This window comes from Podarcis tiliguerta (genome assembly GCF_965153285.1).
Source record: "Podarcis tiliguerta genome assembly, chromosome: 2".
Taxonomy (NCBI): Eukaryota; Metazoa; Chordata; class Lepidosauria; order Squamata; family Lacertidae; genus Podarcis; species Podarcis tiliguerta.
In genome coordinates, this window is record NC_139535.1 from 40,890,047 (window position 1) to 40,905,616 (window position 15,570).

General features: G+C 44.9%; 1 protein-coding gene across 5 annotated transcripts in view; it reads right to left on the minus strand.

The window, feature by feature from the left end:
• The window catches only part of COL7A1 (collagen type VII alpha 1 chain), a 105,422-nt gene that overhangs the window by 11,187 nt on the left and 78,665 nt on the right, over positions 1 to 15,570 (minus strand). For 4 of the 5 annotated variants that reach the window (XM_083419176.1, XM_083419177.1, XM_083419174.1 and 1 more), the window contains 26 exons: positions 14,476 to 14,511; positions 12,995 to 13,030; positions 12,653 to 12,697; positions 12,306 to 12,338; positions 11,997 to 12,059; positions 11,858 to 11,893; positions 11,387 to 11,467; positions 10,691 to 10,759; positions 10,256 to 10,291; positions 9,466 to 9,507; positions 9,325 to 9,369; positions 9,102 to 9,146; positions 8,337 to 8,372; positions 7,465 to 7,524; positions 6,746 to 6,871; positions 6,308 to 6,379; positions 6,089 to 6,124; positions 5,454 to 5,513; positions 4,781 to 4,825; positions 4,643 to 4,678; positions 3,667 to 3,702; positions 2,892 to 2,948; positions 2,024 to 2,095; positions 1,442 to 1,513; positions 817 to 852; positions 642 to 722 (listed from right to left, as the gene is read on the minus strand). In XM_083419176.1, coding sequence (XP_083275302.1) covers positions 642 to 722; positions 817 to 852; positions 1,442 to 1,513; positions 2,024 to 2,095; positions 2,892 to 2,948; positions 3,667 to 3,702; positions 4,643 to 4,678; positions 4,781 to 4,825; positions 5,454 to 5,513; positions 6,089 to 6,124; positions 6,308 to 6,379; positions 6,746 to 6,871; positions 7,465 to 7,524; positions 8,337 to 8,372; positions 9,102 to 9,146; positions 9,325 to 9,369; positions 9,466 to 9,507; positions 10,256 to 10,291; positions 10,691 to 10,759; positions 11,387 to 11,467; positions 11,858 to 11,893; positions 11,997 to 12,059; positions 12,306 to 12,338; positions 12,653 to 12,697; positions 12,995 to 13,030; positions 14,476 to 14,511 — 1,392 coding nt within the window. Of the gene's footprint in view, positions 1 to 641; positions 723 to 816; positions 853 to 1,441; positions 1,514 to 2,023; positions 2,096 to 2,891; positions 2,949 to 3,666; positions 3,703 to 4,642; positions 4,679 to 4,780; positions 4,826 to 5,453; positions 5,514 to 6,088; positions 6,125 to 6,307; positions 6,380 to 6,745; positions 6,872 to 7,464; positions 7,525 to 8,336; positions 8,373 to 9,101; positions 9,147 to 9,324; positions 9,370 to 9,465; positions 9,508 to 10,255; positions 10,292 to 10,690; positions 10,760 to 11,386; positions 11,468 to 11,857; positions 11,894 to 11,996; positions 12,060 to 12,305; positions 12,339 to 12,652; positions 12,698 to 12,994; positions 13,031 to 14,206; positions 14,243 to 14,475; positions 14,512 to 15,570 lie in introns of all 5 variants that reach the window. The other variant, XM_083419175.1, reaches the window with a different exon arrangement.

Below are 15,570 nucleotides of genomic sequence, written 5' to 3' on the forward strand. Positions count from 1 at the left end.
GTAGAAGAGAAATGGAACACCACAAATGAGTCTTAAACTATTTTTATAGTACTGTTCAGTGTAGACAGTTCATTGCCATTCTTTACAAAAAATTATTAGGATTTTAGTATACATTTCCTGACCCCCGTCCAGACAAAACAACAGCAAGCCCATTGGTGACAAGAGCATGATAACCATCTGGTGAAATGGACCAGGATGAATAATACAGAATTTCCCAATAAGCTGCATGATTGAGGAATGATTTGAACATGGATCTCCCACATCCAATCCAAGGTTTTTACCCACTGTGCCAGGCCAGCAGAGGATGTGTTCTGCCAGTATAATCCAAGGATCTTCACAGCCTTTGCTGATGAGCTGCAGAGGCACCTTTTACATGCAATCATGGATTACAAGATGAAGAAACCTTTTCTTGATAATGCAAGCAGCCTCGGGCTATAAGAAGCAACAACACACCCCACAACCACCACAAAATCTGAACTTCCCCTTTGATAGTTCTCAGTTATATTAAAATAGCTTTGCCGGAGAGGTTCAGCTCCACTCTGTTTCGTGGCAGGGCTCACATAGTACTTCCTTGTCCGGAAAGCATCTCTCAGGATCACAGCAAGAAACACAAAAGAAAGCAAATCAACACCATGCCACACCTTTGGACCTCGCATCCCAAAAGGACCCATGTCTCCTTTCTCCCCTCTGGTGCCTGGGATGCCATCCTTCCCAGGTTGGCCCTGGAGGGATAAAGAGGAAGGCAAGTCATTGTGAATCTCAGGCTGCGATCTGCGTAAGACAGAGCAGAAAGAGCAGCAAAGGGCAAGTCCTCACCGGCTCTCCTGGTTCTCCCGATGCACCAACTTCTCCCTGTGCAAATACACAATATGGAAATGCTTAATACAAAGGTGAGAAGTCAAGTGGGCAGGTATGCTAAAGAAGAAACCTGCACACAGATCTGCATACAATAAAGATCAAAGGCTGGGAGATGGCCCTTTCAGCTTCACAATCTAAATTAAAACTTTTGCTGGTCTCAATGAGTCTCTAAAAACAATGAAGACTACAAAAGGGCATCATTCTGCTGACATCTTTGAACTTTCTAACACCCAATGTGTTCTGAAGGCCACTCCAGAATGGCAGCCTTCTTGCTAGCAGAAGTTTCAAAGTACCTGCAATGATACTGGAAAAGAAGACGAGATCACATCGATATCCAACTGCTGCCAACCAGCCATATTACCAATATTTTGGATTGCAACCTTTGAGTATGGCCATCCTATATTTTTAGACATGAAACCTGCGGTCTCATTTGTGCAGTAGTCTTTAAGAAAGCAGTTGTCTCCTAAATCCACCCTAAACGAAAAAGTGTTCTTCACACCCAACATCCTCACCAGTGAAACGGTGTCATTCCTGAAGTCCTATAGGACAACAGTAATCAGTGAACTATGATATAACTTCTTACCTTCTGCCCACCAGGACCACGTGCTCCTGGGAATCCCGCTGACCCCTTCTCTCCCTGTTCACCTCTCGCTCCCTATAGGTTATAAAAGTGAACGTTAATGAAAAACATGGGCAACAGAGAAAAGAAGTTGGTTGCCCCATCCTGGTGCTGAAGGGACAAAAATCACTTTCCAAAATTACTATAGGCCAAAGCCAGAGTTTAGGAGTCATGTGTTCAACTTCTTCCTAGCCGAGATCAGTCAAGCTTCCTCCCTGTTGGAACTTGGTGAAGACATTTTTATTTCAGCAAGCACTTTAAGTCATGGTTAATTTTAAGTGATTGTACCGTTATTATATCTTTTGGTAACCTTATTGTACACCAGTAAAAATTCAGAATTTGAACCTACTTCTTTCAGCCTGCCTTGCTGATGTCCTAGTAGTGTTTTGCAGCCCCCCCAACCCCCCTACCACTTGTTCTGAGTTGGCAGCTTTATGATCTGTGTAAAATATGGCCCCATATCTGCTCATTGCCTTCAGACACAGGTATACAATCCCAACCCAATGCAAGTCATGTATGCAGGTACCCAGGGATTTGCTCTGGTACCTTCTCTCCAGAGATGCCTTGGTCTCCTTTGTCACCTTTGTCACCTTCCATCCCTTTTAGGCCACGGTCACCCTAGAAAAGGATGGGAAAGAGGGATTATCAGTAAATAACCAGCAGTGAAGTCAGATGAGAACAAATGGTATATGATATGATATTCGGAGAAACATCAGCAGGTACAAGGAAAGAAAACTACCGTATTTTTTGCTCTATAAGACACACTTTTCCCCTTCTAAAAAGTAGGGAGAAATGTGTGTGCGTCTTATGGAGCGAGTACAGGCTGCTCGGCTATCCCAGAAGCCAGAGCAGCTAGAGGGAGTGCTGCACAGCACTCCTTCTTGCTGTTCTAGGTTCTGGCTTAGCCACAGGAAGCCTCCGCAGGGCACGGGGAGCCTTCATCCTGCTGCCCTGCAGAGGCTTCGCGGGCTACCCCAGAAGCCAGAACACTTCCCCCACCTCCCACAAAAGCCAGGGATAGCCGCGCTCCCTTAAAGAGCCGTGTGGAGTGTGTGTGCAGCTCTTGGGGGCTTTTCCCCGAGGAGGGAGAAGGGCAGCCCATCACTGACAGGCTACCCTTCTCCCTCCTCGGGGAAAAGCCTGCAAGCGCCGCACACACGCTCCACACGGCTCGTGAAAGGGAGCGCTAAGCAGAGCCTGGGATGCATACAGGCTCTGCTCAGCACTCCCTTTAAATAATATATTTTTTTCTTGCATTCCCCCTCTAAAAACTAGGCGCGCCTTATGGTCAGGTGCGTCTTATGGAGCGAAAAATACGGTAGTTGAAAGGGATGCAGACTTCAGTGCAACCTGTTTCCCCCCCACCCACCACATGGCAGAGGTTTTTTTTTTAATATAAAGCCAAGACACTTACTGGCTCCCCTTTGTTCCCCCGAGCACCTGGTGGGCCCTCCACAACGGCAGTGTCACCCTGCAATTGAGAGAAAGCAATTGCCAATCAGATCATAAGGCTGCATCCCCCACTCCTGTTGGTCATGTGAACAACAGTCACTTTCTCCTGGGCAAATTCAAATTTTCAGTCCAGACAGCATCAACGGAAGCTTTTTGTAACAGCATGGCAAAATCCAAGGAACAAACCCAGGAGAGAGCACCAGCTTACTTCATAGCTACAGAATGATTAGAGCAACTGCAAGGTCAGGAAAAAAAACTTGCAGTTTGGGGAGAACACCACATACCGCTAACTATACCAATATCGGAAGCTGCCTTATTGTGTGTCAGAACATCACTGTATTCAGTTCAGTATGGTCTATAATGGCAGCCAGTTGGTCTCTTTTAGGCAGGAGTTTCTTTCTTAGCCCCACCTGGTGATGCCGGGGCTTGCACCTGTTACCTTTTGCATGCAAAGAATGTGCTCTACCTCTCAGCTACAGCCTTCCCCATACAGACACCACCTGACTCTCTATAAGCAGAGCTACTGCTGTATGTGGATGGAAGCTCATCAGTGAACACCCTGATGTCGTCTTTCCCAAGGCCAGACTAATGTGCACCAGGCGGAAACATGGTGTTTGCACAAGTAGCTCTGCCAGCAGGGATGTGGTTTTTTCCTTCGTTGCTTTGAAGGGTTTGGGCTTGGAATCCCACAAGGTTGTGTTCAATCATCACAATCCTGCCACGGATGGAGCTCTCACCTTGTCTCCCTTCAGCCCCATGAGCCCAACATCTCCCTAGGAGAGAAGAAAGTAAAGGTGAAAACAAGTCTGTTGAATTCATCATTCTCAAGATTCCAGTCTCAGGTTATTTTCTAGTCCTCAGACTAGGCCAGCTGCAAACATATTTGGAGAATTGTCAATATAATTTCAAATATGTATAATATTAAAGGGAGTGAGACTTTGTGCTGGCCATCGGGCAATGGCTTTTCCACCTGCCTTGCCCCACCTTCCATCCCTAGGAACCTTCTGAACCATGTTGCCACCACGGACATTATGTGTAGGTGTCTTTTGATGAACTGACTGGAAGATTATGAGTCCTGGGGGTGGGGAGTGCTTCGTTTGTTTTTGGTTGCTAGTTTGTTCATGTTGTTAATATTGTTTTGTGGATTATGAGTGCTGTAGCGCTTTGTGAATTTTATAGTACGACTTTTGTTGTGGGTGTGTTGTTCAGTTTTAGTCGTTTTGTTAATAGCGTTTTATAGAATGCCGTTGCTTTCCTGATGATTTGTAAATGTTTTACTGATAATTTGTTAATCATACTATATGATTCATGTTGTATTTGTGACGTTCTCTTATTGTTATTTATTGTTTGTGAGCCACTTTGTGATTTGTGTGAGTGAAAAGCAAAACAGAAATATAATAAATAAAAATTTACAGAATAAGCTAAAAAAGCCAGACGTTTTCATTGCCTCAAGTCACTTATAGAGGTTGACTCTCAGTCTGCAATATAAGCTTCCCTTTGGTCATAAGCCCAAGAGTGGTTACACCAGTGGGTAACACTAGGAGACAAATAATCTGATTTAGCCTTCCTTCAGTGGTCCGATCCAGAGTTTTATTCCTAAAAATATTGCTATTTCAATGGTCAGCAGGAAGGAAGGGCACGAAGGCAGCCTTTACCTCATTCATTTCCCTCTTACAATTCCCCAGCCCAGCCCACAAGAACGGCTTTACTTACTTTGTCACCTCTTTCCCCTCTGTTTCCTGGAGGCCCCTAAAGACAAAACAGAAGGGAGGTCATTTCAGAATGACAACCAACACTTATGCTCAGGTTTGAGGAATCAGAGAAAGAATGAAGGGAAGTCAAGATATTTACTGCAGGCCCGCGATCTCCTTCCATGCCTGGGCGACCATCTTCACCCTGAGAAAAAACGAAGAGAAGGGCATTGAAGCGGATGAAAGGAAAGAGCACAGGGTGGGGAAGAGGTTGCGGTTGTAGCTGTAGACTGAACCTAACACGAGAACCTATCACAACACTCAGCAAGCAGATGAATCCTGAAGATGCCATATCAAAGTTAAGCGAAGGCAGGGGCAGCCAGCATCACATCCTCCAGAGGTTGTTGGAAACCAACTCCCATCAGACTCAGTCAACATGGCCACTCTTCAGCGATGATGGGACTTGTAGTCAAGCAACATATGGAGGTTGCCAAACTGGCAACACCTGAGTTAAGGAGATCTTCAGAAAATATCAAAGTAGGGGTTCTGCTTGGGTTTCTAAAGGTTTATTCTACAGAAAGACAAAATGGTGCCAGTCGTTTTTGTTGCCTGATGGCCATAAATATCTGTTCCTCCTCCTCATGGAAACCAGAAACTAAAGGGTAGCTACAGACTTTTCCTTCCAATAGTGCAAAATCCCACATAGCCAACTACTCGGTCTCTATTTGCTGCTTGTCTGATACAGTTAGACTGCCACACCTATATATGGAGGCGAGCTGATTCCACCCCACAAGTTTTGGTCTAAGTCTGAGAAGCAGAATCAAGATACATACCCGGGGTCCTGGATCTCCTCGCTCGCCTCTAGCACCTGGCTGCCCAATACCTATGGCCCCCTAAAAAACATAAAAATTAAAAAATGAGGAAAATGAAAATCCATCCATCATCCTGTTGCTATGTGCAACCTTTTCTCAATAAATTTAAGGAGCCAGAAACTCAGCAAAGCTTTGCATCTATTTAAAGATTCTCAAACTTTGTCAGAATATTTCCAAGGAAAAAATAGGCTTGATATAACTTAAGTAATAAGGTATTAAAGGTGTTTTTTTAAAAAAACAATTCTCTGAATAATGCAAAAAACTAAGTCTCATAAGAGCAGCAGTTAATTAGTTCTTTTTTTGGTTTATATAGTGTGATATTGGGCAGAAACAAACTTCCTGCAAGATCTTAAACTGATACTATCTGATCTGAGACTATAGGGGCTAAAACCTGCCTTTCTTACACTAGAAACTTTATATATATAAAGATTTCTTAACCAGTTGCCAGATTCTACCAAATTCTACGCACCAAGATTCATAAGGACCAGCAGCCCTGAGCAACAGCACACTGTACAAATTAAGCAGGTGGGGCCATGTGTGGATCGCCATCTTTTTTTCAAAGCTTCTGGAGGCTACTGGGCAAAATCAGGGCTTACCTTGTCACCTTTCACTCCTGGAATGCCTTGTGCACCCTATAATAAAAAAGTGATGGGGAAAAGGGGGGGGGGGAACCAGGTTAATATTGCAGCACCCACACAGGAATACACACAAGGAACACTGTGGCACATGGGATAGGATCCAGCTAGAATGCATCTATCTGTCTATCTATCTATGCAATCCTCACCATACACCCACATTGAAAATGCTGTACATACCGCTGGTCCTTGTGGTCCAGGTGGACCTGGAGGTCCTGCAGTGCCCTCCCTTCCAGGAAAGCCAGTCTGACCCTGGCAAGGAAAACAGCTGTCACTGAAAAAGCTTTTATTAAGCTGGGCTAGAAACGATCCAACCTTTTCAGTGAACCCAAATCCAGAACCACATGATGTCCCTCTTTGTTTAGAACCAGGCTGGGTTGCTCAAAAGCTACAAGGAAGCCCAAATAAACTAGGACAATGTTCATTGATATGGACAACTTCAGAATGCCAATCCTGGGGCACCTAACAAAGCATCCGACAAAAGAATAATGCTCAGTCCTGGAACAGCTACACACCTGAAGCTCCTTGTGGCTCCCAAAGACTACCATTAATTTATCTTGACAACAAAGGAAGGAAGAGCATTGGAGTTTAAAGGGTGGTGGCGGTGATCTCCCTTACCCTCTCTCCTGGAGGTCCTGGAAGGCCAGCTGGTCCATTTTCTCCTCTCAGACCTGGCTGGCCTGGAATCCCAGCTGCACCTGGTGAACCTAGAGGTCCTGGGGGTCCAGGCAAGCCAGGGTCTCCCTGAAAAGAAACAGCATGACATTATGTCAGATCCAGAAAAAGGTAATTCTCATGGCCACACCCCCTTCTTTCCCATCCTAAACATCTGACAACAATTTTCACTACAAATTCATAAAAGTGGCAAAGTATGAGGCTTGCACTCATAGTTTTATTATTATTATTCTAACCTTTCGAATACACCTAGACAATAGAACTGAATAGATTAGGTGCCTTTGAAATACCTTTTTTATCTGGCTAAAACTCAAAAGGAACAGAAACTCAGGCTTAGAGTATAGTACTGAATGAAGCAATTCCCAAATTTACAATCTCAGCTATGGAACATTAACATTCCTCTGTATTTGGTTCTGTATTCTAAGATATAGTACTCTGATGTTACTTTTCCTGGTTCTGATTTGCAAACTGTAAGCAGAATAGCAAAGTTTCTTCAGCAGGAGCTGTCCACCAAAGGCTGTGCTGAAATAGTTTGAAGAGGCTTATGCATCCCAAGGCTAAAGCTGTGTAGAGGAGCAAAATGGGGGGGGGGGGGGGGAGACATGAACATTTCCGAAAAGCTGCATACCATGGGGTCACAGAAGTAACAGGAAAGGGATTACCTTTAATCCTGGAGGTCCAGTTTGCCCAGGAGGTCCCTGTTGGCCAATCCCAAGTGAACCCTGAATGATGCAAAGGAAAGAAAAAGCAATTGTGTGCCTTGAATAAATATTAAGATCTGGTTGCTTATGTCCCAATAGACTGCACTGAGAGTGCTAATGGTGGGTGGTTAGCTCACATGGAAGGGATGGCATAATTTAGTTAATTTTCAGGTGGCTCACTGTCTGGGAAGCAGGTTGATGTCATGGTCCCTACCTTGGGGTCCCAGTGTCAATCTCAGGCACATGTAGATGGTGTATTGGCTGTCCCACTTGAAGGGGATCCCTTAGCACTTACTTCTACACTGTCCTGGGATAAGGATGTGGTTATCCTATCATCTTCAGTGTCTGAGGTTGAGTCACCTGCAGCTTCTCCTGTTCCCCAACCACACAGAGCCATGCGACTGCAGAATAGCTACAGGCCTTTTAAAGGCTGCTCACAGCTCTTCCAAGGGGATGGAACCACTAGAAGAGAAGGTTGTCCCACCGTTCTTTAGCCCCAAGATTACTCTGGGCTCTGGTTGAGACAACAACTTCCCTAACTCAGCAGGCTCAGTGGGGACTGGACTGGGCAAGCTTCCTCTGTAGGCTGCAAACTGGACAAGAACAGGATAGTTCAGATGAAATATAACATGGATGCCCTCAGTCCCCATTTATGAGCACCATTCTGACTGCTACTGAGTTCCTAGCCACTAACAGATACTTGGGACAATGCAGAGCTAGGAACATCTACGAATATTGTACATGGACAATAAAAGCACACCTAAAAGATTTAATAAACATTTGGACTTTAACCAACAGAAGCTGCAACAAAACACATGAGAACCACTGTATACCTTTTCTCCCTTGATCCCAGACGATCCTTTGGCTCCCTATTAAAATCCAAAAACAGAAAAATAGCAAAAGGTGTTAGATGCATTGCTAAGAGTGATGTTAAGGTGGCAGGAGAGAAAAGAATGCGGCAACACATTTTGAATACAAAAAAGGCAGTATAAAAGAGACGGGGCGAGGGGAATTGGCCATCATATCCTCTGAGGATAGGCAGGAAGATGTTAGCAAGTAATGGGTTTAAATTACAGGAAGGCAGATTTTGTTAAGCATTAGTAACCATTGAACTAGTTGCTTGGGTATGTTATAGACTGAGTTCTGTTTTGGGGGTTTTAAAGAAAAGGTTGCCCAGTTTTGTTGGTACTGGGTATCCTCCCTAGGGTATTGCACTAAATTAGGAATAACCACTCTAAAAATAAAGTCATTTCAATCTATCACATTTTACAAGGTCTATTTTATCACCTGTCCAGGACTTGCCTCAGGTTCTTTTATCACTGTCTAGTCTGTCCACATATTTTCATCTAGGATTGTGTTGCTTCATGAATATCAGGCAGCTATGTTTTTACATAGCCTATTGTCCCTCCAGTCACACACACACACACACGTTCAATCGTTCACCCCAGGAGGTTGCTTCCCTAGGGAAACAGACACCCCACTTTAGGAAATCAGATGATGCATGGCTACTCTTCCAACACCCAAGTCACATTTATTGGACAGGGGTTCCTCCTTGCAGTGGTAGCTTGATCAAGCATTTCATTTTACATAGTACGTACATCTTCTCCAGGATCTCCAGGATCTCCTTGATTCCCAGGTTCACCCTAGCATGGAGAAAGGAAAGTTATCTAGAGGTATCTACACTGAAAATGAGCCAAGGCTTCAAGGGCTTCCATGAAGTCCTCAGCTTCCAGAGAGAGAGAGACAGACAGACAGACAGACAGACAGACACAGACTCAGAGAGAGCGCACCAAGGCTCCTTCCTGGAAATCTGTTTCTCACCTTTTCTCCTCGAGGGCCTGGAATGCCTCGATCACCTTTGGGACCCTGTAAAGTAGAAAGATCAGCATTGATACCTGGCTTGGGAAACAAGAGTCTGAGAAACAGAAATGGGGGGGAAAGTAATAAGAAAGGTCAACGCACCGGTTTTCCAAAAATTTCCCCATCAAAGTCACCTGGTGAACCCTAAAACAGATAATGTAGATTATCAGTACTGCTGAAACTTCCCTTCAAATCCAGTCAACCTTCCCACCCCACCTTGAAAAGTTGGTATTCTCTTCTCCCTACACTTCCAGAAAGTAAGTGCCAGGCACATTTGTTTTATCTGACTGAATTTAGTTCCCTCTTTAGATTCCATGAAGACTATGGAACACAGAGAGAGTATGCTCCTTTTTCTGTCTTGCTGGAAAAATTTTGAAACAGAAGAGCCATAGCTCACGGCACTAGTGAACAGGCAGCACAGTTCTGACAAGTTATGGCATCTGAGTTCCATGATACAGTTTGAAAGCTCTATATGAGGTCACCACTATGCGGAAGCTCAGCAGGTCTGGATCAGTGGCTGGATGGGCCACCACCTGCGAACCAGACAAACATGACCTTGGATTGCATGACAGAAGTATGGTTAGCTATAAGTGTAAGAAAATATAAAATAAATTAGCACTGATCTGCACCCACTGCAGACTCCAACACTTTTCAAGGGGTAATATTTGTACGGCAAGCAGATTTCGAGTCATAATCCTGAAACTGCTTCTACAATCCTCACTGAGCTGCCAAAGGACCCAGGTCTGCTGTATTTCTGTCAACTTGTGCCACCAGAATGCATCATACTGTTGTTCAGTACATTGTACCGGGCGGGCCCAAGACATTTTGGCATCAGAGGTGACCCCAAAATTGGTGCCTTGTTCTCTATACTGTTTTCCTGTTTTTAGCTTACCTTCTCGCCTTTTGCTCCAGGAGGCCCCACAACACTCTATAGACAGTCAGGGAGAAAGAGAGATGGATGCTTAAAAGCAAAGTGAGACAATTACCTTTATTGGTAAATTTAATTTAACGTCCTTGCTGTTTTGTAAGCCGCTTTGAGGTTTTACTAGAATTGAACGGTATATTGAATTTCATTAAATAAAATAAAACAAAACAGAGACAATCTTCATTGTAAAAAAATTATAATTGTCTTTTTTTTTTTTTTAGTTTGCAAGTTACCTTGAGTGCTTCCAAGTGCAGTGGTAAAAATATTTTAAACAAATAACTATTAGAAACAATGTATATTTGGGAAATTCAGCCAGTATTTACTAGAACAAAAATATTTAGTAGAACAAATGAGAGAAAGATAAAGCATATGCTCCAGAAAAAAAAGAAGATTGTTACTCACTTGTCCTGGGAGCCCAGCATCCCCGGCTTCTCCTTTGGGTCCGGCAGGTCCTGCTGGTCCTGGGACACCCTGAAAAGCAGTTAATAACACGTAAGACTTTAGGTAGACTCCCTTGCCCCACAATGACAATGCAATTCTATGCATATTTACTTGCAAGCAAGTCTCATTGTGTTAAATGTTTCTTAGTCCCCTGGGCTGTGCAATCAGGATTGCAGCTAGCGACTCTCAAATGCTTGGGAGCAGTTGCTTCTTTGAAGAGGAGGACTTCACATAAAAGGTGGCCTCTTTGACCACAGAGTATGACCATAAAGTACAGTAGTCATACTGTAATTCATTTTCAAACCACTGCCCTATGTCTTGAATTCAGCTTCAAAAATGGCTAACTTGACCCTATCAAAAAATGCGACCTGAACCATTACAGGAAATACTTTACTGCTCTCTAACCTGAAAGCTTAATCCTCATGCTTCATACAAAACGATAGAGTTAGGTGGCTTAGAAGATTTTTTCTGGTCTGCATATGATGCCACAGAGGTATTAAAAATGCAAAGTTGATGAATCAAGTCCGTTTTCTGTAACCAAACCTTGGTTGCACAGGCAAGGCGAGATCATGTAAGTGGAGTCTTGGTGTCTTGCCCAGTCTTGAAAAGAATCACAGTTTAGATAGGAAGCTTACAACCTCACACTGCAGGCCATACCATTTTCCCAGGCAGTCCAGGTTCCCCGTCTTTCCCTGGCACTCCATCCCTTCCTGGCACACCTAGCTTCCCAGGTTCACCCTAAGACATGGAGAGAAAACAGCTGGAATGAGTGCCTGCACTTGTCTGTACACGGGGGACAACAGAGGCAATATATTTTGCAACATTCCATATTGTTTTGGACAAACAGGTTTGCTCGGAGGGCACAGTGGCCAGGGAACCAGTTGCATATTGGGTGTGTTTGGATAAGTGGACGAGAATGAATCCCACCACACAGGAAGAGAAGAATTGGTTAGTGAAGCTGCTCTTTGTCAAAAAGGGAAACACAAGGGCGTTAGGCCCGAAATATACCAATGGGGGTTCAACTCAAGCAGGCACCAAAGCCTGAATCATTGAAGAACAACCATCAGTTGCGTAAAGTGGCATGGCGTATGGAGGAGTCTGTTGGCATATGGTGCAAAGCAAGCTTACCACTTGTCCTGGCAACCCTGGAGGGCCCTGTTGACCCTGAAAATAAACACAAACAAGAAAGCATCAATAAACATGAAGGAGGAGACATGAACTTCCCAACCTAATTCTCTGAAGCTAGGGAAACATATTGGTCACATACTGCAGGTCCTGGTGGTCCTACTGATCCTGGGAGTCCAACATTCCCCTGGAGACCCGGTAAACCCTGCAATGAAGAGATGAGAAACCTCTGATCAAACTTACACTCAGCCGAACCGATGGTACTGAATTCCCAACTAACCGGGCTTTTCAAGAAACACTGAGATATCAACAGCCAGAAAGGAAAGGTCAAACTCATGAGAACCACTTTGGCAATGGGCGAAGGCCCTGAAATGACATCTATTAGGCTAGGAGACTAGGAACCAGCAGGAAAGCTGGGCTAGGGAGGGAAGGGAAGGCTAGAGGTACTTACTCGGATGCTGGAGCCAGGCTCTCCTGCATCGCCCTGTAAACAGGAAGAATAAAACGCAACAACTCACTATTATGAACCTGTGTCTGTCAGATACGTTAAGTTTTAATTACTTCATTTTCTGCAAAGAAGGATGTGGGCTAACCACCTGGCATAATAGGGTTCCAATGCCATTTTCTTTTTAGAAAACAGAGTTCTCCATGGGAATTCAGAGATGTGTTTGTGGTGTTCCCCACAGGCCATGGTGAAGGCTGGGAGTGTAAGCCTCCAGCTGTCACTGGTTTGGGTAGAAAGTAGTTCTAAAAGCCCTATCATTCTTTGGCTTCTTGGTGATCAAATCAGATACATACCTTTATTCCAGGTGGACCTTGAGCGCCCGGAGGGCCAATAGGACCCTGAAAAGAAAAAAGGCAATTATTTTCAGTAACCAAAGCACAACAAGATTGATACAGAATGAAGGAAGCAACTATTGCCAGAAATCTCTTGTGCAATACATCATATTCTGTCTCTGATCAAGCCGGAGGTGCTGTCTCCTGTCAGAACTTAGCCTACTAGATAATGGAACAATCCAGACTGCACACACTACATATCCTTACCCCAAACACTGGGGACCCTTATTTTTCTATGCATGGTTGGCTAAGAGGATTTTAGGATGCAATAACATCTCATGGAAAAAAGCCAGTTTTACTTACAGGAGGGCCTGGTGGTCCAGTATCTCCCTGGTTACCCTGAAATGAATGAAGAAACATATTCAGTACTGGAAATGGAGCACTGAAACCAGAGTACTGAAACCTCTCTTCCTGGAGAGCTCTCCACTTTGGGACAGTTCACAGACATTTTCACCACTAAATTTCCAGAATGCAATCATTATCAGGCCTCTGCATGCTCACAGACACTTAGGGAAAGGATTGTGTGAACTGGCAGGACACAGTACCTTTCCCAGTGATTCTCCACAAACCACACCTGTACTTTTTTTGGGTGCTGCAATGACTGCGTAAGTTCCTGTGAAGCACACTTGTATACTTGCACACCTCCAGTTCACAAAATAAATTTATTTGTACACATCACATGTCTCAAATGGTTCACAGGGACAGGAAAAACAACCTCTAAATTATTGGGGTGAGGGAGGAAAGCCTGAGGCAGAGAGATGGTCGTTTGGTCTACTGCAGAGATCTTTAGCCCCTGCCTAGGGGTCTGACCTGACCCTCCAAGCACTTTTGATGCCACCTGTAAGGTCCCACTTATTTTAGTAGTGGCAGCAAAAAAAAGGGGGGGGAGCGATGACAAATAAAGTCAACACAGCTCAGCACCTGGATGCAGAAGCAAATGACTCCTTCACTTGTCACCAGATGAACCATTTGATGAGCAGGGAGTGGGTGATAACCCTCCTTCCTCAGCTGATATGCATGGGTCACCTGAGAAGAGCTGTGAGTCCTTTGAGTGGCCACACCCACCACTGATATGCAGATGCTAGAGGGTTGGCTAAGGGTGAATATGGACCTCAGGCCAAAAAAACATGGTTAGCCACTCCTGGTCTACAATCATCCAGTGACCTCATGGTTTAATTGCTATTAGAGCTGTGGACTCTCCCTCCTGCATTTACTCTAACACAATCAACAATGGTTTACCAATATTGACTGCAAGCTTCATTATCTTGAACCCTCACTCAACAGGTACAGAGAGAAGTTAAAGTGGCTTCGTTCCTTCTGGACCCAGGCCTCTGCTTTGACCGCTCTGCCAACGACTTCCCCCTGCCCCGACCTTCTCCCCTACAAAGCTTATAGTGCAATGTGAAGACAAAAACACTCCATAGACAACTGTTAGCAAGAGGCATATAGCTAAATGCAAGGAGAGGGGCAAGTGAAATACAGCAAGCAGGTGGGAGAACCAAAGGGAGCACCTACCGGTCTGCCCAGAACTCCGGGGAAGCCTGGCAAGCCCTGCAAAGATCCAATTCAAATATCCAGAGAGTTAGCAAGACCCAGAGCAATCCCTCAAGCAAGCCTTGCTTAGCCCTTGCCTTATCTCACAACACAATGCCAAGGCAGAGCTGCTCCTACCGCACTAGAGGCAGACAGACAGAGAGAGGAGAGAGAGACAGCGAACAAGCGGAGGAAGCCAACCACAGCCAATGACTCAGGTCAGCTGAGGCCTACCAAGAAAGGTTACTTACAGCTGGGCCGGAGGGCCCTCTAACACCCTGCAGGCCCTGGATGGGAGGGAATGACACAGAAAATAGACACACATGAACCAGCAACATAAAGCACTCCAACAAAGGGGACAGGCTGTCCTCTGAATGGCCTGGAAACATACAGTGGTACCTTGGAAGTCAAACGGAATCCGTTCCGGAAGTCCGTTCGACTTCAAAAGCATTCAGGAACCAAGGCTCCTGAAGTCAATTGAAAGCCATGTCAGACTTTCAGGTTCCAAAGAACGTTTGCAAACTGGAACACTCACTTCCAGGTTTGCGGCGTTCAGAAGCCAAAATGTTCAAATCGAAAGGCGTTTGGGATCCAAGGTACAACTGTAATTCTCGGGGGGGGGGGGATTTGAGGCTGCTACCCTGTTTCCTCCTGGCTGTCTGAAGTGCTGAGTTCTGTCAGGCCAAAAGGGAACTCCCCTGCACAAAGGAGCTCTACTGAGGCAGATCTGAGGCTATGGGCTCTGTGAATACCACACAGACCATTCCACTGGGGCTCCTTAGGCCATAAGAGAGTGAGGACATGGCATCACAGACAGTGTGTGGAAGCTTCCAGTCATTTGTCTGGATGCTTGAATGTTTCTGAACATTCTTACGGAGCAGGGCTGCTCCACTCAGTAGAAGAACCGGGCTGAATTGTTGAACAACCCTCACTGCAGGTTTTGGAGAATAGGAAGCTCCTTCAGTTGAGTCCTCTTCAGTAGGATGATGGCCTGCAAGGGACAGCATCGATGGAAGGTGGATTCCTGCAAAAATCCACTGTGTTCTCAAGACAACAGGGTGGGGTGGGGAGTGTCCTAGAAATGGTTTGTTACATCAGCGTAGAACACTCAACACAGAAGGCAAAGCACGTTATTACTGTGGGGAAGGAAGGAGGCACACTGCAACACAGAGATGGATTCCAACTAGGTGTGAAAGGAAAATGTATTGTGAAGAGAATCCTCTATCCCCACGATTTCACATCTCCTTGAATCTCACCCTGGCTTTCTGCTGCTGGCAAAGCACTGTCACTACTATTATCAATACGTAAAGGGGGAAATAAGAGCAACTTATAAATGTTGGAAAACT